Source organism: Pyxicephalus adspersus, chromosome 5, assembly GCF_032062135.1.
Source record: "Pyxicephalus adspersus chromosome 5, UCB_Pads_2.0, whole genome shotgun sequence".
In the NCBI taxonomy this organism is placed as follows: domain Eukaryota; kingdom Metazoa; phylum Chordata; class Amphibia; order Anura; family Pyxicephalidae; genus Pyxicephalus; species Pyxicephalus adspersus.
In genome coordinates, this window is record NC_092862.1 from 21,586,065 (window position 1) to 21,611,947 (window position 25,883).

The 25,883-nt window shown below is 37.7% G+C and overlaps 1 protein-coding gene across 2 annotated transcripts in view; it reads right to left on the reverse strand.

The window, feature by feature from the left end:
* The window catches only part of VPS13B (vacuolar protein sorting 13 homolog B), a 520,025-nt gene that overhangs the window by 21,764 nt on the left and 472,378 nt on the right, over positions 1-25,883 (reverse strand). For both annotated transcript variants that reach the window (XM_072410846.1, XM_072410847.1), the window contains exons 50-57: positions 22,704-22,892; positions 18,385-18,531; positions 15,894-16,177; positions 14,588-14,715; positions 12,232-12,431; positions 10,910-11,028; positions 8,924-9,750; positions 630-806 (exon numbers count right to left, since the gene is read on the reverse strand). In XM_072410846.1, coding sequence (XP_072266947.1) covers positions 630-806; positions 8,924-9,750; positions 10,910-11,028; positions 12,232-12,431; positions 14,588-14,715; positions 15,894-16,177; positions 18,385-18,531; positions 22,704-22,892 — 2,071 coding nt within the window. The remainder of the gene's footprint in view (positions 1-629; positions 807-8,923; positions 9,751-10,909; positions 11,029-12,231; positions 12,432-14,587; positions 14,716-15,893; positions 16,178-18,384; positions 18,532-22,703; positions 22,893-25,883) is intronic.

The following is a 25,883-nucleotide window of genomic DNA, read 5'->3' on the forward strand; positions in this document are numbered from 1 at the left end:
GTTACTGTACTGGAATGTGGGGGATTCTCCCGATATATGAGAACACATAAATAATAATAATAGTAGAGACGTGATTTATTTATTATTTCTATTACCTGCATACTGAAGGAAATAAAATCTCAGCTCTGGTAAGTTCCAGTAATAATTTAGCATGACGGAATGGATTAGGAGTGTTGGACAAGAGGACAATTTCTATGTGTGATTATGTATACCAAAAACCCCAGCTAAATCAATGCAGGCAAAGATTGTGTTTAAAGGGAACTGGTCAGGTCAGATAGATGGGTGCTGCTATCAGTAAAATTTGAATGTGCATTGGCCGGTCTTCAAGCAAGTTTCCATAAGTCTTGTTACTTCTATATACAGTAAGAGGCCCAGGAACACTTATTTAAAGTTACCTGTTAAATAGATACTAACTTGAAGTGACTCTGTCACCACAGGATCACAGGCAGTATTCTTCTGGGGAGACATGTAGGAATAGTGCGATCTCTGGGACAGGTAATGAATAGTGTTGCACTCACTTTACTGTGCATGTATGCACTTATTAGGAAAACTGTATCTGATGCTCCACTTTAAAGAAGACAAGACGTCTGTTTTTTACCAGGTGTAACAACATAATAACATTTTTATACCTTTAGAAATGTGCTTGACAAACGATGTGGTTCCCCTGGAAACTCCACTCACAAAAGCTCCGGGTCCACGGGTAAGGCCTTCATAGGGGAGTCGGAAAAAGTCAGCTATGCCATTTCCAATACTTCTCACCAGGCTGGCTGGGCTTCCAAGAATTTCCAGAGATCCGACGACCCAACCTACAGGCAAAAGAAGACTCTTATTCTAGGAAACAGAGCATGTGCTACTGCTACGGAATTAACATCTGCACAGTTGCTTGCTCCAAACAGTTTCGTATAGGTTGTGCATGGCAACTGACAAAGATAATACAATACAACAGTATACAAACAAAAGTATGAATAATATTTAGGGGCAAAATCCACAAACATTTACATCAAATATAGCAGATTTAGAACTCAACAACATAATTTGCTCTCACACACACAATTCTGTCTTTCACTTATATTCATTAATATAAAGTTGTAGAATTTTAAACTTCAATGTTTATATGAATAATCTAAAGTGGTACTCAACATTATATAAATACCTAAAGTAGACCTACCAAAAGGACACAGCAGAAGCTGTTATTGGTCAAATCATTCTAAAGAAAGCTAATTGCCTGGACAAGCATGGAGAACTGTATGCCCAATTGTGTGGCGATGAGCTGAACACCTGAGCTGCACACTCGTTCTGAGTCAGTGAATCAGAACACCAACCAAGCAAGCTGTACAATTTACAACCAAGTCATAAAAGGCCGCTTATATAATCTCTCTGTGGAAGATCCACTTTAACATGTAGACAGGCACTGGGGGGTAAAAAAAAACTTACATCCTGGGAATTCCAGCAGTAACAATCTATCCAAGGCATTTTCCAGCTCAACTTTTTTGAACAGCCCTTATGTAAGAGGGTTGCACTTTTTTGCCCCATTCACTACAATAAGCTACACCCAGCAGAGGGTGAAATGATAGGTTGGTGGCTTTGGATGCTGCACCGTACATTTACCTCGCTGTTATATTGAATAAGCCTGAGAAAAAGAGAAGTCAGTAGTGAGTGCAATCTTTGTAAGAGCTACAGCAGGTTTGCAAAGCTGGGAACTTAATATAAGAATCTGTATCCTAACAGAACCAAAATATCTCAGCACAAGAGTCTAAAAAGGACTTGATTGCAATATTAGTGCTGTATGTGTCATGACTATGAATCCCAACACAGGGTCTGTAGAAATCCTCCAAGAGTCATATACCCAACAACTGCCGCTGAGGTCTATACACTATAATGATGTACATATTGTATGATATCAGAATGTCCTATATTTTCCACTCATTAGGTGGCAAAACCTGATTGTGCCCAGAGCAGTCGTGTCAGTTTTCACTTACTTTCAAAAACCTCATAGAAAAATCAGTGCAGTATGTCCTGATTTGACACTGCACCACAAGACAGCATTTTGCTTGGATTCATCTATTTATTTCAACATTGATTCTGACCTCATGTTTTTATTATCCCGTTCTGCCCCTAAACTGGTTGACAGCTCATCATTGTGTGTCAGAGATGAGGAATGTGAGACAGCAGCATCCAAAATCTCCTTCATGACAAGCACCAGACCACCATACAGGGAAACTGGATGCACTACCAAGGTCATTCGTACGCGGTGAAATGAACTTACCGCTTCACTTTCGGGAATCAAATCATCAATTGTTTACATGACAACTAGCCAAAATGTTGTTTCATCCTGAGATTGACAATTTCTCTCTAGCTGCAGTATGATCACATTCTGGCACAGAGAAGTCCACTATCTTTACGATCCAAAAACCCCATTTTTTGCCGCCATGTCAGCTGTTGCCTAACTACGGCTTGCAAAATATCTATCCTGAACCCCAACAAACTGACGGGAAAATGTTTTTGGAAAGTGTAAGCTGTACACAGTTGGTCTTATGTAAATCCTCATAGAGAAGAACTGGAAGTGCTGCCTTTAGGAAATATGTTCCCAGGAGTTTTCCAGCTATCAGCTATTTGGCCAGGCTTTGGCAGCAACAATAGACTGTTTTCAGTTAAATATGTAATACACAGATAAAATACTGAGCCTAAACTGATCCTTTGAATTATAATAAGGCACTTCATTTCCACTTACCCAGTCTCCTTCACCTATTTTTGTTGCAAGAAGTGTACCTGAGCATGAAAAGTACAACACTACTAAGCAGAGAAACTCCAAACAAATAGCTAAACACATGGAAGAGAGCTGTTTCACCTTGCATTTCTATCATCCAGCCCTGGGATTTACACAACCCCATAATACAGTTTACCTGATTGTCTCCCAGTTGTAGTAGACAGAAACATATGATGTCAAATTTAGAGGGCATTTGGTATCATGCACCAAATTTTCCCTTGTAAAAAGAATAAAGGGTCTGAATAGGACCATAAGTAATTGTGTTGCTGTAGATTTGCAGCATTTTATGTAGGATCCGGGCCCGGAATGTCTTGGAAGTAATGGGTGGGCCAGGCACTCTCTTTTTTCCAGGCCAGAATGGAGATGGCACTGATGCACCTGGCCATTAATAAATAGACACCTGCCTTTAAGACTGGGGGAGTTAAAGCCTGGGGGCAGGTAGCTCAGGTGCAGGGAGAGCCCAGGAGGTCCCCCAAAATGTAGGTATGCAGGACCTAATTTTGTGTTTTCCTGTCATGCTGTAATGGCACTGATCCCCTGCAAGGGAAACCCTTAAATTTGCATATTGTTATTACTGTTTTTACCGATAAAAGTGGGTCCTGAAAATTGAACTGGAGCTTGCAAACACCTCTGTGCAGTGAGTGCATTTGGTGCTAATCTGTGTAAAAGCCTGCAATAGGCTGATACCAAGTTATTGTCAGGTACTTGAATAGGCTATATTAACAAAAATATACATTTACCAATTCATCAACTGCTGAATTACCTTATTTATGTATTCTGCCCGTGTTCAGTTTTAAAAAGATAGAAAGTCCCTGTTCACGTCAGTAAGATAGACATTCCTGTGGGTTTCTACTGAATTATGAACAGGTAATGTTACCAACTTTTGGAAAAAGCACCAAATTATGCTGAAAACTGTCTATTATATTTAGAAACTTATAAGACATTGGCACTTGGAAGTCAGGCATTTAGGTGGACCAGCCTACTTATGTGTGTGTGTCATGTAGCCAATAATCCTTTAAATCATTTTGGAGTTGGCAGTTAAGCCTTCATAGCATCATTCCTGGAAGTAAAGTCTTACTGTGTTAAAGTAACCCTGTGCTATCTCCATGCAGGTCATGCATGGTCAAACAACACATTTACCTAACTGCTCTACTCCCCAGCTATACAAACTTATTCTTTTCTTGTCTGCCTTTGAGAAAAATATGAAATACCAGGTACTTCCGGGTCTGGGTAGCATGTAGTCCACCCCCTACCTCTTACATGACAGGAATGGTCCTTGGAGGTTGGCCCTCCAGACACTGTCACATGTTTAGTCATGTGACTATCATGAAGTATGATTATATTTAGTGTGATATTAAGGATAGCAAAAAACTGGGGTAGAAGGGCCAGAACTATAGGGGCCCACTAACATTGTGCATTGTGCTGATGCATGTTATGCATGGTAATGAAAAGTTGTACCAATTGTTGGAAATGGCAACCCAGAGATCTTTCCTAATGCATTTGCTCTGCAAGGCATGGCAGAATGCTGAATAAAATGGTGCATGCATAATTTTTGTTACGCTGAGATGCCTTAGAAAGACCATGTAATGGAAAAGGTTGCTTTAATGCAGCATATTATAAAATCCTGCAGTTAATATAGCACAAGAGCCCTGGGTGCTGTGAGCGGGTCTAAATCCAGTCGTGTATCTGAGAGGCAACAATGAAGCTGCAGTGAGTATGTTTGGAAATACTTCTCCTGCATTGTAAATTAAAAAAAAGTGTTTCGGGATTATTGACAAAAATTAGTGGGGTAAACTGGTGCGTTACAGCATTGCATGCATGTAAACTTAGGCAGGTAGTCTGTGCGCCTTGAATACATCTTTAGGCATGACTCTAGGCAAAGAGAACTGTTCAAGTTAGTGTGTTTCTAAGCACAATCCAAGCACTGAGCAGACCTTTGCTATAAGAAATATAGTTTTCCCCCAAGAAACCCTAATTTTTCACTGCCAAAAAACTGTTTTATTTCATCTCCATTTGTGTAGAAGAGTGACATCCTGATGCTGATTAGATCTTTTACGTGCCCTTGCTGCAGATTGGTTTTGGCAGGGTCACCGTAGGATGGATAAAACCATATGACCGATGGATGCTTAGCTCTAGAACTAGTCAGCAAAGCTCATTATATCTGTGTTTGTGCTATAGGTTATTTTAGCCCCTCACAAGGCGCATTTCACACATGTTCCAAGAGCTGAAGTGTCTATTAGGCAGCAGAGGAATGTAGTGTATCTGTTTAAGCTTTCTACTTAACCAATGTATTAGACAATTACGCCTCATTAAGGAACTGGCATGCAAACACGTCTGCTTTGTCTCAGCTGTGCTAACTATTGCCATGTCCTGCAGGGACTCCTGCATTGTGATCTTTTCTTCCCAATAGCAGACAAAACTGTTAGATGCAATGATCTCAGCAAGGAGAAATATGTTAATGTACGGCTGGTTTTTATTCAGCAACAAAATCGCTGGTTACAAATTGCTTTTAGTTTCTTCAACACTTTTTCATTCTGGCCATAGATGCTCCTGTGAAACTTCATACGCTGGGCTAAAACAGGGACCAAGTAGCTGTCACAGATGTTTTAAAGTAACATTATAGGTTAGAGAAGTAGGATCAAACGCCAGGGCCTGTTCACTGGTCTCTAGCCGTGGATCAATGACAACCGCACAGCTGCACCGTGTGAGCTTACAAATGTAACTGGAGAGATATTAGAGTAAAGTTATTCTGACCAAGGATCAACACTAGGCAACATGTAAAATCAATCGGTAAACTGCTAATTCTGTCCAGGAAATATTATAACTGTGCTTAAGTCAGAAAGTCTGCTTATTGTACCTCTAAAGTGAACCTGGCAGAGTTCACAAAGTGTTTAAACTGACCGTACTTTTGAAGAAGTGCAGGCACCACAAAGGCAATCCTTGACTGCGTGTCCAGGGAAGCAACCTATCCCGAGGTTCACCTTGAATTCCGACTAATCAGTTGTCCTCAACTGCTGCAATCGCTCTGCCCAGTCCTTATTATTGGCCGCAGGTACACTCTGACTTGGAGGGTGAAGGTGGAATATAACTTCAAAGTTGTAACTGCAGCTAAAGACTGGACCAAGCTAGGGGTCAGGGTCATTTGGCTCATTTTGTGACCGTAAAATACACTAGAGCGGTATTGTGAGCTTATAAGATTGGTCAATATTGACAGATTCACTTTAGCCCAGGTCCTACAAAATCCACTGGAAGCAAATTCAACAGGAACCAGTGGCCTAGGCTTCTCAGTCAGTGTTAAATGTATGCAAACCATATTATTTTTTAAATTTATTTTAACCTGTAGCTTTTTAAAAAAATAATACTTGGTGATCTTACTTAAAAAGTCCTGGTAAAGCTATTCCTGTTATTGGTTGACAAAAGCGATTTAGGAAACCAAATATATTAAGATATGATTCATGTCTACCATAGATTGTCGTATGGGAAAGCTGTGGAACCTGCATCTGATACAACCAGAAAATGAAATGGCCATAAACAAAAAGGAGGGACTGCTTGTTTAGATATGGAAATAAATACAGGTAAAACTTTGTAGTAGACTGTGGCTCTGTTGGGAAATGTTAGTATTATCACAATTTACTTGGGACCTCTCCAGCCACTAGCAGAGGGAGCTCAGTTTTTCTGTAATTCTTGTAGGACCAACAGCTATAATCCCAACATCCTGGTGAGGATTTTATAGAGTACTTGGTAACAACGGGAAGTGGACAACCCCAATATCACTTCCATTTAAAAAAAACGTGGCAGGTGGGCATCCTTCTGTTATTAGTGACATATAACCTGGAATGAATCTTACAGGTTAGTAAGATAGTAAGTGACAAATGCCTTAATCAGTGAATGTGACATTCAGCAATCATTTACAGCTGGTGCATCTTCCTCCAATTGCAATTTAAAATACAGATAATCATTAACAATCACTGAATGTCCAATTAGGCTCTTTTATTGATATGCTACTATGAATCAAATGTAATATGCCAGGAGAAAAACAACAGAGATTTTTTTTAAGAATATGATTCACATTCAAAATTTGGATTTAACATTAGAAACATTTCCTGTGACAATCCAAAATCTGAAACTCTCCCTGGAAGGGGCATTGGCATTTTTACTTATCCTACATGCAAGCAAATAAAGATGTAAGAAGGTGGGAACCCCTTTAGTTGCTGCCAATCTTGTCTATGTCACGCTTGCCGGTAAAATAATTCAAGCAGGAGGGAAAAAAGTATAAAGTGAAAACTATTAAAAGGCTGTCGGGTCTAATCAGCTTTCAGATGGAATTTCATTAATGTGTGTGAAAATCAAGGTTTACCATTAATTGGATCAGTGACCCATAACTGGGTCCTGAACGATGGTACTAAACATAATACTGTGCTAATTAAGGACATTTCTTCACCATTGATCTCAGGGCGCTACATGCTTGTCAGGTCAGCTCCACTCACAGGGAACTTTGACATCTGTGAACTAACCCATCCTCAATAGCAGCGAGGGCAAGCGTCTCACTTCAACCGTAAGACATTAGTTGAAGATTAAGAAGGCTTCCACAAATATGTTAATTAACAGCCTCTGTACATGATCCTATATCAGGTGACACCACCTTCCCATCAGCTTAAAGGGAAATATTCATACAATTCCAGTATGCATTTGTTATGTGATATTAAAAGAAAACTACAGTCAAAATAAAAATGATTTGTGACTCTTTACGGTAAAAGGTCTCTATTGAATATTCAACAAAGTCCCCAGGATGATAAAGATAACACAAGCCATATACAGTGTGAAGCATGTCAGAAAAGAAAGAGCTGGCTATATAAGAAGACTGGTTCCAGTGGATAAAATAGACAGCCATACAACAGTGTTACCTCCTCAAACACAGGGCCTGATTTATTAAAGCTCTCCATGGCTAGAGAGGATACACTTTTTTTGTGAAGCTGGGTTATGCAGCATACCTAGAATTTATTTCTCCAAAGTCAATTGCTATTTGCTAGCAAATGTTTTGAATCCTGGACCAGATCCTTTTCAGGTTTGGTGGATCACTCAGCTTCACTTATGAAAGTGTATCCTCTCCAGCTTTAGAGAGCTTTAGTAAATCAGGGCCACTGTTGGGAGTGTCTGAGGCCCTACATGTGCCAGCCTAAAACTGGAACAAGTTGAAAGACATCCAGTGAAACTATACCTGCATAGACAGGCTTTGCACATTACACAAAAATTCCCAGCCTATGCCATAAAAACAGGATATTACAACTGCTACATACAGTACACCATTAGCAAAAATGAAACAAAAAGAAAGACAAATATAACTCAAGATCTTAAAATCAAACAATTGGAAAGACCATACATTGTGATAGTAGCATGCATGGGATAGTGAAAAGCTCTTTAAAAAAAAGGAATGATTTTCTGGCAGCCAGAAATAACCAGCGTTAATAGGGCAGTATTTTAAGCGAGAGAATAGATCAGACAGCCCATGGGGGGCCAGGAAAGAATTTCTGTATCTCCTGTGTAGTAAAATTGGCAACAGATTTTTTTACATGGTTGTATAACAATATGATAGATTATGTGGGACAATTGCCTGAAAAACTGAGGTTTGAAGCTTGAAATACCACTGCAGCACATCTAACATTTTTGCTACGGAATGCAATTCCCTCATGACAACTCATCGAGATGTCTATAAGGGAAATAATAGGCCACCAGCAGTCTGCCACCTTCTTTTTACCTTGTTACCTTTTGCAATGGGTTAGTAAGGTCATCCATTATATTAACAGGCCAACAGTAAAGCAGATGTGGAAAACCATACCTGGTGACCACAGGAGCTGGTCACTGTATGCATGCCCTGCCCTACTGGTTTTCCAGAGTGTTCTGCAAGCAAACAGATACTAATGCACAAGAAGCTATATGGGTCAGCTTCTTGAATATATCTAATCACAGTTTATTTTAAATGACAACAATTTTTGAATAACACAGCAATAAACATATGCACAGGCATAAGTATGTATGTATGTATATATATATATATATATATATATACACACACACACAAACACACACACATCGACACACAAATATACACTATACACATCCTACCGAAATTCCTGGCTTCATTTAACCAATGCTTACCTGCTCTGAAGAGGGCACCAGCAGCATAGTGCATGGCAAGGGCATGTATTAGCTGCCTGGCAGTGGTGAAGATTGGTCCACGTTCAAACACAGAGAAGGATAAGGGTGTATGATCTGAGGCAATGTACAACTTCAATGATGCGTGAATGCTGACTAACAGGTTAACAGGTTGCACCGTTAGTCTTCGTAGTTTAACCGGGCTGACAAGTGCCAATGCATGTTGTCTGACTTGCTCTGGCAGCAAAGGAGCAAGCTTACTGCCAGCAATTTTAACTTGTCCTTGTAGTACTTTGTTGTCTGGAAGATATGTGTCAAACAGAGTCTTAACATAATAAACAAAAGTGTCCTCCACATACAGACGGGAAGGCTTCATATCAAAGCTCAGTTCATTCAAGTCATAGGCTTCTTGATCTACAGATAAGGTAACAAAGAGCTTGAGGAATGATGCTTCCTTGTATTCTTCTAGTTCTTTGGTTGACAAGTGGAGACCACCAGCCTTTGGCCATTTGGTACTTTCACTTCGCTCCTCTTGGCAAATTAGCACAGGGAAGTGGAAGTGAGACTTGCTATACAGCTGGTTGTCCAACTGCAAATCCCCACAGTACACTTCCAGACTATAAAAAGTGGGCATGCCAGAAGTCATGTCTGTCTGAAGCTCACGACAGGGCTGTCTCAGGTAGCTTGAGACTGGTGACATCTGAAGGAACACGTTATCTAGTGTAAGACGGATTAGCTCAGAGGAGATTTTGTAGTTTGTGACATCGTCATAGATCCCGACACTGAGCTGAGTGATAAAGGATCTAAGCACAATCTTCTGGTTCTGAATACTGAGAAAAACAAAGCAGAATATTGCTGTACACGTTAATACACATGAGCAGAACAAGTTAGATTCAATTAAAGTGTATGTCAAGCAAAATTATGTTTATTGTTAAGATTTACATACATATTTAAATGTTTTTAGAAAAAATTTACAAAAATAGTCATCAAAGATAAACACTATGGCTTCTTGGAATTCAGTGGCAGAGAATGCATATAGTTATCCACCAATATACCCATATTATTCAGAATTTGCCATGGCATAAGTGTCTAAGCTAACAACTTTCTCATAATCCTTAAAGCGATGTCTTTTAAAGTCAAGATTGGAACACTTTTCTGTTATATCTTAGTAAGTAGTGAAATGTGATAATAACTACAGTAGTAGTAGGCCCATCACTTTTCTACAGACAGAAATTATATGCAATAGCACAAAATTAGACAAATGTTTTAAAGCCTAATTCAAGTCACATAAATGGAGTCAGAACTGCTGTATTACCCACTTTCCTGTTACAGGGTGTCTAAATACGAATGTGCGTTTTAATAGAAGCCAGAATCAGGACCTGCAGTCACAAATGTAATCGACCTGGTCAGGCCCACCTCTGTTCTCCTAGACAATACAAGTCTTTGTGACAGAACTTGAGGAACCTGGCCATTACACAGCTGTACTAGAACTATAGTTTAATTACTGGAAGCAGTCACATATCATAACATTAGGGGGTGCAGGACTAAAATGCAATAAAAAAAATGTAAAAAATTTTTACTGAAGAATACCTATCACCATATTTCTTACTTTCCGGGTCTCTTCATTAGGCTAGCAAACAGGTATTTTGTTTTTTTTTTTTTTCACATGGTTATCTAGGGACGTGGTAATCTACTATGGGGAACTTAAGGGGATATATAGTTTAGGATCCAATAAGGCTTTAAAATGTGCATTTTGCTATTGCCTTTCTTTATCTTGTTGCCTCAATTATATTGGTGTATCAGCTGTTTTATATCCCACGGTCCATTACCATGAGTAAGAGACCAAGAAAGAAGTGATACCCAAATAGCATAGTTTATCATCTGCCTTCCAACACTCAAATAAACCAAGTCATATACAAATGTAGAAGATTTTCCAAGGAATGCCACTGTATTACATTTGGTAGGGTTGGTACTGTCAGATACACGTACCTATTAAGGCTTGTCAGCACAGGCCCAGCTCTTCCTTCAGGTGCTAGCGTGATGATCGCTGCCCCACAGTGCTGGACAACATCCACATACACATAGCCATAGCCCGTAAGAAAAACCACCTACAGAAAAGATAATCATCATATACAAGAGACACATATGGGACAAGGCATAATTCCTGAGACCTTGAGAGATATATTGCGTTTACATTGCAGAAGCACGTTCTCTTGTGAATTAGTCAGAATATAAGTCAGATGTCAGAAGTCGTTCCCAGCTATATCCCTGTGGATGTGTGTAAGTGAACTGAGCTTCTGAAATGTCACAAATAATACACATTTATTTTCTTTAATTGCCCCTGTGCTGCAACATTCAGCAATGTAGGAGAGATAAAAAGAAGAGGAATGCATAGCCCTGACATGCGCAAACAGATGGTGATATCACTTCAGCATGTATAAATTATGGGAGAATTTTTCTAAAGATTTAGAAATCTTTTATGTCATCACAAAGCTTTTTCAAAGAGGTTTATTTTCAGCTTGAACAATTTAAATTGTAATAAAATACTAAGTGAGAAAATAGACAACCTGGGTTTAAATATGTGGGAATGATTTCAACTTAAAAGTTAACTGCAGTCTAAATGGAAAAATAAGCCTAGAGAAAGGGAATGCTGACCAACATCTTAGGGCTTCAGCTTTTCATCCAGACATAGTGGTCACTCTAATGCATGTTGTCAGAAATTCGTGCGATCTAGGAACTCCTTAAACACTTGTAAAGCCTTTTAAATTGTAAAGCATATTTTCAAAAACACTTATTGAAGTCTGATGTATCAAAGAATCAGTAGTAAGAGGCTCATCACAGCAATCAATAGATTTAGACTTGCGGAGGAAGCTTGAGTTGGACTGGTGTTATATAAAGCAGAGAGGAAATTGTACAGGAGAGATTTTTATATCACAATAATAATATGAAAAACAATAAAATTCTCTGTCACTATTTTAAATAAGGAAAAATTAGAACTCCCAGTAAATGCTTAATGGTCAGTTGTCCCACCAAACACCCACTGTTCTGTTGCAATTCTCTTATTAAAAATATGCTTTGAGGGTGTTAGAATTCTGTGCCCTTTGCTGCACATTGAGTGTGTATCTGATCATTTTTCATCAATGCAACATTGTATTGACATTAGGGCTGGTATTGATCACAGAGAACTGGAAATGCCTGACATGACTTAATGTTGTGTAACATTTCTGAGCTATAAAAATACATGTAACGTGCAGACTAAGGAAGTAAAGTGCTGACATCAGAATGATGTAAATAATGGATTTCCCAAATACCTGTGTGCCTTGGCTGTTGATGTCGATCAGGTCACTCCACTCTGCTGTCCCATCATCACATTGTAAAACTTTCAGGTAGATGCCAGGGAGGGAATCCTTGGTTTTGCAGTCTGGAAAGCTGGAAACCTGATGATACATTTCATGATGCACTGAACATTCCGCTGGGATTTTCCTGCAATAAACTTTAAACTTTGGGGTATCTGCAAAGATAATGGCATCTTGTTAAGATCTTCAAGCATCACATGCTTATCAATGTACAGGCTAACAGAAGAACAGAAGCAAAGGGAAGGAGAAAACGTAAAAACAATATACAATAACTATGGCACCACCCCCCTCTTCCCCATTCCTAACAAAAAAGTGTAGAGACAAATCCAAAAATACAAGTCTAACGCTGAGGGATGGATAGGTTTATGATGACTAGGTGCAACTTTTTTGCCCATCACAGAAAGGTCTAGAAGTCAACAAAGGATTAACATGTACATGTGACAGCTATCAATTGGGTATTACACAGACAGTATAACAAATTAAGTTTTTTTGTTAAAGAGCCCAAAACAAATCCAAACAAAGTTATAAGGGTTATTATGCCTTGCAGCCACTCAGGCCTTTTCTGTAGAAGTTTTCATGCCTTTTAATGCTGAATGATAAGAAGTCCGATATAGCTGTATGCCATTCACAAATAACTCTATAATTAAATAGCAGCTTTGGCCACCTGGGCATGAAAAAAATAGACAAGAGTAACTTCTTTCACCATCATTTACCATTTTTGCATGAAACCTGTTTATTAATGTTCCTCAACAAAATGTACTGTAAATAAATGTCAAGAGGCTGAACTAGCAGCCAGCACCAGTCACTAGTTCTGTAAAATACTTGTACCTGGCAAAGCTATCTAGCCTTTTTTGATAGGGGTGAACTTAGTGGGGCAGGTATTGGGACATGATGGATAATGATAAAATGTGTGCTTAAGTGTAGCCATTATAAAGCTCCCAGGGGGAATTTTATATTTCACCACGTAAATATATAAGACAGAAAAGTTATAAAACAAAAAAAAAAAAAAAAGAGAAGGGAGTTTGCTGCTGAATTAGTAAATGGTAACAAAAATAAAATGTACATATTGGTCCGTAAAAAAAAGGCAAAAAAAATCACTAAATATATTTTGTCTTTTTTACAATGTATATTTTTAGGGATATAAGTAGTCAGCAAGTCATTTAGCCTATTAGTACTCACATGAAATGTAAACATCAAGTTAGATAGATGCCATTTATTGAGCATCTGCATTCTGAAGGTCTTGATTATACCCTACTGAAATCCAACATAGATTGTACTGATTTTGGTAGGGCCGTGGAACCCCTAAACCTCCTTATCCCCTACCCTACCCCATAACAACTACCTTCCCTCCCACTTTTTATTTTTTTTTTGCTTCTCCAATATTAATGCACACTCATAGACTACTTTCACCATTTCTTGCACGCCACAGTGCTCACCTTTATACTTAATATGAAGCTTGCTGTTCCTCTCATTTGTCTATTCATCTATTTCACCCAAGCCTATAGAGTTGGTTTCAGGAAGACAGATAGCAGAGGTCTCTTGGAAATGTTATGGCCTTATATACGTATTTTATGTGTAAATTATTTAGCTTTGCATGCCTTTACTATGTCTTTACTACGTAACTTATTCTACATTTCAAGTTTATAACTTAATTTTTCAATTTACCAAAGATAAGCCAAAAACAATCTACAGGTAGTCCCCGGGTTAAGGACATCCAACATACGGACAGGACAACTCCTAGATACAAACAGGCTTCCCTGCTCGCTCCTGTGTAGGATGGAGGCTGGATGGGCGGTTTGCACGACTTGCAGAAGAAATCCTTTGCTAAACACAGCTGAGGTTGTGGGTGATCTTAGGGGGATGAGCTCTTTCTGCAACCTCTTGTAACTCTTTAATGAACAAGACAAACTCTGTAGTTGTTTCTTTTTGCATATCAAAGCACAGCTTGCTCCAGAAGTTAATGAATGTCTAGGCTCTATAAGGTTTTTTTTTTGCTTTGTTTGTGATTAATTTACAGTAACTGACACCACATTGCCTAATAATATGTTGAGACAAACATCTGTCCTAATTGCATTTAATAAAATAATGTACATGTTACCACTTACATACAAATTTAACTTAAGAACAAACCTACAGTCCCTATATCGTAACCTGAGGACCACCAGTGTACAACAGAAAAATCAAATATTTGTACTGACACTGAAACATAACTATTCAAAAAATGTAAAAATGGCACACAAGATAAAGACTTTTCAAAGATGATTATTTTTTTGGTGTACTTAGCTGGATAACTGTGGGTCATAAAGCATACCTTTGATATTTTCTTTCAGAAGTAATGCAACAGTACACCTGTTCCGAATAATAACCCGAGGGCTTGGGTCTTCTGTAAGGGTTAAATAGGTCACGCCAAGATGTTCCTGATATGTCAACACCACAGCCCTTCAAAGACAAAGAAATTGTTTATGTCACAGGATCATACTGTATTAACTGGATAAGATGGCAGAACTGTTTTTTTTATCAGGATGTGGTCAATTTACTAATGGCTTTGACCTTCTCGTTAAAGGGACTTGTTCTTAAAAATAAAAAAACATTGTTTTTAATTGTTTAAAATCTTGCATTTTATGACAGTCTGTTTGTTTATGTTTGCAGCTTGTTATACAACATCAAAATCAAATCATTTTTGAACCAACAACTTTTATCAGTGGACCTGTAGAGTGTAATGGAACCATTCTATTATTGTTCGATAAGGTCAATGGGAAAAAATAAAATCTTTATCTCCTTATGATAGTGCTGCTCTTGTACAGTACATACTAAATAATATGTAATTGCAGCCAAGTCCATCTTTCCTTTAATCTGACTATATAAGGAAAATAAAAAAAATTATGGACTTCCTGGTAGAATATGACCCACTTACTGAATGTGCTCAAAATATTATGTTTTTTTAATCAAGGGGGAAATCAAATGTTATACTGAGAATATATGAATATTTCAATAACTATCTTAATATACCAAACATACTAGTTACCATTTTAAAATACAAATCCTCTACTAATATAAATATCCATCAACCATTTTTTTACTTTTCAGGTTTAATTTAATTTTATTGGAAACAATATCAAAAAGTTTAAGGTGCCGTTCAGGCAAATAGGATGGCGAGGAAGGAAACCTGTACATGGAAAAATTCAGGGACTTCCATTGATTATCTCTTTTTAAGTATACTTGGAATCTATTTTTAAATGCGACAAGTATTAGTACATTTTACACAATATCTGCCTCTTGAAAATACAGCAGCACTCATACTGGGTAGCAAGAACACATTAGTTAGAAGTTTTGGGATGGATTTAGTGGTTTGTCTGTAGTTCATGTTCATTGGTGAGACCTGACATAAAGCACAAACTAAATGACTAGTTACAGACAATACATGTTATGTTTTTTGTTAAGTTTGTAATCGAAATCGACTGACCAGTAGGTACCATGGCATTCATTTACACATAAGGAGGGTTCAGATGTAAGTAAAGCTGTTTTTGCCCAAGACTCCTGTGTAGTCTATGTTTATCACACAAATTATCATTTATCTATATCAGATGGTAGATCAATAGAAACAGATATTGCCATACTGTGTGCACAATTCATTTCCACCGCAGTCTCCTTGTGGCACGGTCACACTCTGTCGGGGGAACTCCTGGCGAATGATGGTGGGTAGACTCCAGCACTCGGCACTGTCAGCCGTGGCATTGTGGCACAAACTGAGCAGAATGTACTTCTGAAGAGGAGGGGTTTCTGCTGTGCAGTTACTGGCGTCCGAGATGAGATCCCAGCAAGGAATTGTGTTGGAATTGGCGACATTATGTTCCCCAGCAGGGCTGATGCTGAACACAGTGCTGTCTGGTACAGGCACATACTTCAGAGAAAAAGCAGGGGGAGAAAAGGACAAAAAAGATAAGCTTGATTAAAAGAAACAGATGATTTAGTCCACAGAGGTTTGACTTATTATTATGAGTTGGACATTTGAAGCCAAACATTGGATTGTTGAAGTACAGCCAGATTTCCGACACAGAACGCAAAGATATCATTTTTCCTTGGGCTTTAAACATAGTTCAACGAGAGGTCTCGTTGTGTTGTATTTGACTAAGCAACAGGTGAAAAGTAGATATTTCCCCAAAAACCTCTGCGGTTATAGCATACAGCAGACAGATAATAGCTAACATGAATGGTAAAATATAATACTGTCCAGGTTCCAGTATGACCTATATGCAGCTGTTCCAGTGCCCTACAGTGACCTGAAATTTAGCCTATAATGTATAATACAGATTATGGATAGAGCAAGCACTGTGCATCATTACGGCTAAAAATAAGACTTTCACAAATGCTTCATATACAAACCACTGTTTTACTCCAGTCAGCTGGGGAAAGAACCTGAAAAAATGATACGTACTAACAGTGAGGGACTCTAAACTCCAAAGGCAGAGATGCAGCTTGGCATTGAGAAGAATTATATATGCACCATGCTAAAGCTGTGTTGTGTATTCTATTTAGTACCCCACTGATTCACAGACTAATGTATCAGCTGGTAATCTTGCTTTAAAAATGTCCAGTGCCCAAGGGATTCCTGAGAATTCTGTTACAAAACCTGTGTAGACTAGAAGAGAACAATATATAAGGCATTATATGGTGTTAGATGACACCTGCAGCATTGCTGATATTGCTTTTGTAAAACTGCTGCAGTTCCTAAAAGATTTAATGCAAATACTAAAAGTCAGAATTTGCATATCCTTAAGCACTTTTGCCCTGTGGCAATGCTCTGGCCTCAGGTCAGGAATTGGCAACTGTATTGTGAAAGGGGGAAGTAAGATTTGCTACTTTCTCAACACCTGTGTGGGTATGTCTGGGTACTGGGGGTCCTAGCATTGTTTTAAAGGTAATGGTAGTATAGCACACATTCAAGGATGTTAGGTGTCCTACCATACTGTTGCTTTTTACAGCTTCCTCTTAAAACATATCTGAACACAATAACATAAATATAATATACTGCATTTTACTAATCCTTATATGTATTGACTTTTTTGGTTTCTATTTTTAAGGTTAGAAACATTTTAGGTTGGTATAGGAAATACCTTGCCGAACATGTAGTTTCCATTATACTTCCTGTGAACTGAGCAATAACATGCTTATCTTTCTTGTAAACTTGTTTGTAAACTAGTAACCCTCTTGATAAGATACAGTGGAGAAGTAAGCATAGCCACTCAGGGTAATATTGAAGGACTGCCTGGAATTATGGAAAACACTAAGGCTATGTACACACGTGCAATGGTTCTCGTCTGATAATCAGCTCAGGGCCGATATCGGGCGAGAATCTGGCATGTGTACAGCACTCGTCGTTCATCGTCGGAACGACCATCTTAGCAGATGGATGACGAACGATTGTAATGCAAGTGAAGGGAGCGCAGCGGGGTGTCGCTCCATCGCTCTCACCTCTCGGTAGAGCAGAACAGTGCTGTATGTACACCACCCGTTCATACATCATGCAATTATTGCACATGTGTATGAAGCAAAATACAGACACCTTATCTGAGGACTGATAACTTGAAATATATGATATACTTCAACATTCTAATACATTCATGTAAGTTGTCCTGAATGATCGCATAGAGCTAATGAGAATAATATGTTACACCAATCCATAGCAGCCAGAGAGAACTAATATTTTACTGAAAAACAGCAGTTCCCTTTGGAAGTTATGGATCAAAATCCCCAAATAATCTTTGACTGATAAAGCCAAGGCAGGCCATGGATGTAGAATATCTCAGGAGGACCCAACAGTGAAATGGCAGACTCATCTACAGTTAATAATCTGACTGATCTTCATGTGAATTATTGTCGTGTGAGTTATTGGCTTATATCCGTTTATGGTAATTTAGGTGGACGGATCCATGAATTACGTTGGACAGCCGCTGTACACGTCAGAATCTGGCGAGAATCAGATGAAAAACATCTGACTTGTGTACGTAGCCCTAAATACAGTGTACACAGATAGGATAAAAACATAACAGTTTGCAAGTGGTTAAGAAAAAGCTGCAATTCTTAGAAGTAAATAGCTGTGGCTCTCACCTCTTCATCAGGATGCTGCTGAGCAGCACACATCTGCGGGCTGTAGTAAATCTTAAATGAAGTATTGTTAATTATAATTGTCTTGTCTTCAATCTGCAAAATCTGGATTCCATTTTGGACCATTGATGAAATGCTAAACTGACAAAGCTGGAATAAAAAAAATGAAGATTGATAATGTAATTCATGTGGGACTTATCAATTACATTGTGTTAAACAGAAGTGGATATGATATAAGAACAATAAATCAGCCTTTTCACAAGAGTGGAACGTTTACCATATGAGGCATGTTTTCAGTTCAGGTGGTACATGGACTATTTAAAGGGGATAAGTCAAGAAAAAAACCCATTAATACATGCTGATACAACGGATCATCTTTTAAAGCCAAATTAAATTTTAGCAATTGGGTGCCAGAATTGTTAAAAACGTACCTGGCAACCAAGCACAGCTCTTTTTATGTCTGATAATAGCACAGAAATAATAGGACTGATCACTAATAAAACTCTTGGGTATAATAGCTCTTCCTCCTGCTGTGCTGTTCCTGACGAATTTTTTATACCATGCTATGCGAGAGAGACCTCTAGTTGGAAACCTAATACATACAGTTGGCACCTAATACATATACCGTATGTATGTCCAGAGTTTTATTTCCATGACCTTGCAGTTTGATTTTCATGTAATTTTTTTATTGATGCATATAATCAATGCTTTGTGATAAGTTGGATAAAAAATTAGGAAACAGATTTAATTCATTCTTGTTGGGTTTTGGGGTAGAGATATGTTTCACATACCTATGAAAAAAAAAAATCTTTCCTAGTCTAGATATTTAGTATATCCCTAAAACCTTAAAAAAAGGAATCCTTATTATGTACTAGTTCTGCCCTTGCTTGCTCATAAAACAAGAAACCCTACAACGCAACTCATTTAACTGAATTTCAAATTTTGGATCATTCTTAAATTATATATCGTTGTTAACAGAAATATGGAGATTGCAGTCTAATTTTGCAATAAACCATAATTACATTTAATTCAGTCTATAAACCTCAAAATGTTTTCTGTGGCCTCTAAATGATGTCTTGCTGCTTGCCAATTCAAAGTTATAGGTGCATTATTAATTTATGATACTAATTTAATTTTCGTATGAAAAGCAACTAGAGAAATGGAAATGATGGTTTCGGCTATATTGTGCCCTGTGAAAAGAAATATAAAACTAGGACAGCATGCACCATTTACTTATGAAGTTGTTCCATGTCTCAGGAATGCAGGTGTACAACGCCAATGGTACTAAGCATTGAAAATTACACTAGTAAAAACCAAGGAAAAAAAAATGTTCCAAAATATCAAAGAAGAGGCAAGGTTGGAAATGAGGAGTGAAAATAGGAAATAGCTTTGCCCTGGGGGTAAATATAATTTTTGTTTAAAATATTATTGGTTTTCAAGATGCATAAAAATATACATTGAGAACTAGGCTTCTATATCAAATGTAACATTTGAGAAACATTTTTTTTAACTTGTGACAAAAGACCTATTCACATGTTCATGAAGGACACAGCAAGAACCCTGAAGATTTTTTTTTGGCATACCAACGTTTTCTTGCTTAACATGTGTTTTCTTTACTGTACACATGTCAATATGGAATGGCTATGAGCTTTTAGGTGTCAGAATATTACATTTACCACTTTCTGCCCACCATATCTTTTTCAAGCTAACAAGTTCACATGTCTCACATTTCTGCAACTATTCTCCACTCCATTTAAAAAATAGTGTCCTTGCTGCCAGCAGTGTTGCAATAAATGATGTTCCCTTTCTGTCCTAGTATGGTAGGTGGAGAGGGCAAGTTTACCCAATATAAACAAAGTAGTTCTAAACTTCCCTCACTTTATTCAAAGATATAAACATAAAATGTTGGTGGCTATTTTGTGGATAGGAAAAACTCCCTTTTGGGGTTTGTGGATGGGTTGTACAGATGAGATTTGAACACACAGATAGCTGCTATTAATTTACTATTCCACAGTGATGCAGAACATAACATTTTTTTTTAGTGTAATCGACTTCTTCTCTACTAAAAATAAAAATGTGCTGATTCCTCCAGTTGTACCATAAACAAAATGAGTTCCTAAAGGTTCACTATATATGTTATACACACTTAGGAGTTAGTAGACAGTGTGCAATGTAAGTGACAGGGGCATCAACTTTTCTGCTGACTTCTTACCCCTTCATTGCAATTGAACAATCAGGCAGGGCAAAAGAAAGTAAGAAAACAGAATTAAGCCTGTATGATTATAACATTTTAAAACCACAGAGTCTTGAAAAATCTCTAATATGACAGTTTCTCTTTAAGTCTTGTTACAATTGATATTCTAGAATGTACGTAACAGGGTAAAAACAACATTACCAGTGTTGCTAAAGTATAAATGGACCTCTGCAAGTCCGAATATTCCTATGCACTAAATAGGAACTTGTTTCAGACAATGTCAAAACCAAGTCATTTACCCAGCTTATGAAAAAACCTACCTGGACCCGCTATAGAAGACTGCAGAGTAGAACAAATTCTGCAGCATTTAGGACCCTCTGATTTTGGCCCAGAATATCAATTCCTATTTATACCACAACAATCCTTACTATTTTCAAATTTCTTATAGAGACATCACTTGGTAAACTTCCCACTAATAAGCCTGATGTAACTTAAAGTTATCAACACTCTTTTTAGAACCATCATAAAAATCACTGCTCAAACCTAAATGTGAACAAATGTTCATTTTACCCTTTCAAAAAAAAGCAAACAAGAAAAAAACAGTGTTTAGCTAAACAAATATACTCTTATTTGCAAAACACTGGAAACCTAATTATGCTTCTATCTATGTGGAGGTCTTTTCAGATCTTAAAGTTTATGTTGTTTTCTTCAGAAAGAAGCCACAGCAAGCAGCCACAGAGCAACTGTCCTGTGCTCTAAGAAAATGACACTTACTCTGTGTGAAGCAGTGATCTCTCTGCAGAGGTCTCAAATGCTCACTGTTATGTCAGATCTACATCTCTGACATTTGCAATGTTTATGCTGCCACTTCAGTAGTGCCCTGACTCAGTAGGAAGCATGTCCTTCTCCCTAAAAATTCTAACAGGGTAAAGCAAACTGGAAATTTTCACACAATATGTTTTTAAGCATACTAAATGTTTTTAGCCGTTTGGCTTTAATACTAGGAAGCCATATAGTCATGGTTCTAATGAAAAGTGTGCCCTATGTACCTGCTGTAGTAATGCCTTAGCAAAAGATGAAATGATGCCTGTTGTGACTTAAAACTGAGTTTTTGTTTGATTGGGTTTGACTACTCTGTTACAAACAAATGCTGTAAATAGTCAATTACATGTATAGTAGATAGCTTTCCACTTTAAATCAGCTCATTACCATTTAATTCAATACCCCTCAGACTCAGGACACGTCAGGATTATTCTGATGGTCTAATCCAAAGGCCATATTCTTACCAGACTGTTAAAGGGGATCAACAGCCAAATGAAATTTTAGCAATTGGGTGCCGGAATTGCTAAAAACGTACCTGCCAACCAAGCACAGCTCTTTTCCTCACTGATATTAGCACAGAAATAATAGGACTGATCACTAAGAAAACTGTTGGGTATAATAGCTCTTCCTCCTGCTGTGCTGTTCCTGACAAATCTTTTATACCATGCTATGAGAGAGAGACCTCTAGTTTTGGTCCAGAAATTGGGACCATATATGTATGTCCAGAGAGATTTTGATTGATGCATACAATCAATACTTTGTGATAAGTTAGATATATTCATAATTGTATGATGTCTTCATCTAGCAATGCATGCATATATTGTAATATCAGGTATTATTATAATTATAGATCTCCTCTTCCTGAGGAAGCAGACTGAGAATCCATGAAACGCGTAGAGTATCTTGGAAACCTAATTTCATTAAATTGGTGCCATTAATGTTTTTACAACATAAATTTTATGATGTAATTATTAATAAAGTGAGTTTTATATATTTTTAATCTTTTTGGAGAATGGCCTCTAAAGTCCTTGTACCTAGTGATTCACCAAAAGTTTGTTTGTAGCTTCAATTTTAGGATGTGGCCTGGGTAATTATAATTCTAAAGGGGTCTAAACTATTTCATATTGTTGGGTGTATTTATAAAATTTTCTCTATGTTAATGGCTGCCTCCATTGTAAATGAGTGACATGTACACTAAATTAGGTATAGAGAACAAAATTCACTGCTCCTCCACAGAACATAAAAAGGTTATTTATAGTTAAACTGTTCCATTGCACATCACAATAATAGTATCTTATACCCCAACCTTTTGATGTCCAGGAAAAGCTCCTAGTTTAATGCTGGCATCAACAAATCCATCTTCATCCAGTGACACCACTTCACAGTTATCTCCGTCCTTCCATTTTGGAGAGGTCATATCATGTACCAACCTTACTGCCACAGACTTGTGAACTGTGTTTGTATTGGCCCAGTAGATTCCAAGCTGAAAAGCCTCCTGAAAACAACAAATAAGAATTTCTATCAACACATGCTAATCCTTGAGAAGATCTTACAAATATTCAAATACAAAATATCAAGAGCCCTGTTCTTTATCCACGTGACACAGCCTTATTCCACACATTATTGTGGCCAAAATAAAATGATTATTATCCACACAATTGTTTTCAATATTTCGATTCTCACACGAGAAGTTGATTGTTTAGTATAATACCAATGTCAGAAAATTAATTTTAGGTGTATTTTTCTTCTGAAAAAAGGAGGGAAAGGGATCATTAGTGTTGGGTGGCTCTAAACTAAGGGTAAGCAAGTCACCACATACACCATGTATGCATTGCAACTAAAAACTCTTTTATCATTAATGTGATCGGATTTCAAAATAAACTCCAGATTTTTTTATTGTTGCATTGAAAAAAAAAATACTTCTACCTCACCCTTTATCTGGAGCCAAATATAGCAATACTTCTTCACTACCACTGGATTTTGTCATTCTGGGTTGGATGGAGGTTGGCACCATGCAACCCTCTTTCTGTGAACATGCAGTCCTGGACCCTCCACCTGGGGTGGCATCTTCATGCAAGTCTAGGATTACAGTACTGCATACAGGAGGGCTCCCATGTTTCTATATGACAGCTAAGTTGTCCAGATGGAAGGACTGGCCAGACTAACCATAATAATTTCATAAAAAATTAATGTATATCTTAGATCAGAGGGTGGCTTTAAAACAGACCTGAACTTTTCTGAAAAATATCTACAAGATTTGTTTGCTGCTCCCTGTTGTCCGCATAACCCCCTCTTTAAATGGAGTGGACTGCTTCCCCATACAAATTGTATTTAGTGTTTAAAAGTCAGAACATTTTACACATGATGTTTAATTTTATTTTTAGCTTTTAGGTGAAGGGATTTCTATCTTTAAACCTCAGCCTTCAGATGTCCTTGGATCACTATTTTTCTCTTTGTCTACTGTTGATGATTCATCTTTATTTTTTTTAATGCACACATTTTATGCACAGTTAAATCTACATAAAATATATGAACTATACTAAAAACTTACATTTAGACCTTAAATTCCACACTGTCTAAACCTCTAGCAGACAGCACTACACCTACATGTTGTAAATTAGAACTTACCCAAAGGTTGCTAGCTGCTCTACTTGTTCAACATCAGGAAGCTCCAACCTATGCTACCTAATGAGAACTGGATTCTGATCCCTGTCCCATTAGTCCATATATATGAGCTACTGTGTATCATACAACTTGAGTGTCAGCTATGCATATTCATGGAACATGAATATATGGCCAGAGATGTAGAACAGACATCTAGTAGGCAAGAGGACCAACTATAATGATCAGTGCCCCCATAATGAACTATAACTTTTTAGAAAGTGCACCAAATTTAACTGCTGATGTTGAGAAGTGAAGAAAAACAGCAATGTGATTGACACATACAGAAAACAGACCCTTCTGGGGTGGTGTATGAGAGGGGAAGCTGCTTATGTTAGTGAGTTGCTCGCAATGCAAATAACACTGGAAATTCTCCACACAACCTTGTTATCATAACCTTCCAAGGACGAGGGCTGGTATTTTCCACAGACGTGCATAACCTTGTCTTGTTTCAGGCTTTCTAGACTCTCTATGTAACATGTCACAGTTTTATGTCCTTTAAAAGAGCCACACATGCAGCTAATAATTGATATGATCAGGATTAAACTTACCTTTAAGAAGTGTTTGGAGCCTTCAAGGCTTTATTAAAGAGAGAATAATAACATTAATCCTAGGGGAAGTCCCTTGTTATTTGGAACATTGGATTGTCACATCCAATTTAGAAAGTTAAAGCCTAAGTCCAGCTTGAGCAAAAACAAAAATATCTGCACAACTGTTTAGAGCAACATCCACTTGATGTACCCTGCATGCTTATATGTTCAATGATCTAAAGTGTCCAGGTTAAATGATGACTAACGCCATTAAATCCACTTCTTTTTAGCCTAGAGCATCAAAGGAACCCCCTTTCCTGGACCTACAGGAGAATGCTACAGAGAAAAGCACAGTGAATTTTACCTGTGATATCACCAAATCCACAGAAAAAGGTAAAAAATATAAACTGGACCTGATTTAATATAGTTCTTCAAGCCTTCTTTAAGAAGAGTGGGAATGTGAGTTAGACACATAAGCTGTAATCAGATGCCTAGCTGGAGCAAAGTATTTGTAAAAGTTATAGTCTATGACATGTATCTACCCCTCATTACCCCTAGAAAAAAAAAAAAAGTAAGCATTTGGGTTGTGGTTAGTTGAATTAGAAGAAGATGGATAGATGATCTGATGCATTGAGTACACAATGAAACAATGTTCTAGGACTTGTATACAGCAAATAAACACAGATCATAGCTTTATTATTTCAACATAATACATTTCTAGCTCAACGTTTATTAGAACTGGAAAAATAAAGTCACGGAATTTGGTAGACCCTCTGTATTTCCAGGGGCAACAGACAAAATAGTTTATAGTTTTAATGTGGTGCAAATCTTATGACAAATAGTTAGTATAACCTAGAGACAAGGTAATGGAAAGGTCAGGAGCAAAAACAGAGGTCGGGTTCCAGAGGGATAAATGAAGAAATGATGAACAAGCAAAGGTAAGAGGTTAATAAGCAAGATAAGCATAGACAAGTGGTACAAACAATTCACCAAAAGTATGTTGATCAGGCCAAGATTAAATTCTCAGCACTCAATTTATTCATTCTTGATTAGTGTTAGTTGTGTTACAGAGACCTGAGCTGTAGTGCTGAGTAATGACCAGCAGGTGGTGAAGGTTCGATGGTTACAGGCTTGTAAAAAAAACTGGAACTGCAGACTTTTCCAAGAACAAATAAACCCTAAAAATGTTTTAGAGATTGCATAGTGAACATGGTGAATAGAAGTAAAAAGCTATACTGTACTTTTCTGACCTTTATTACATTCCTATATGTCTTTTTTTTTTTTTTGGGGGGGGG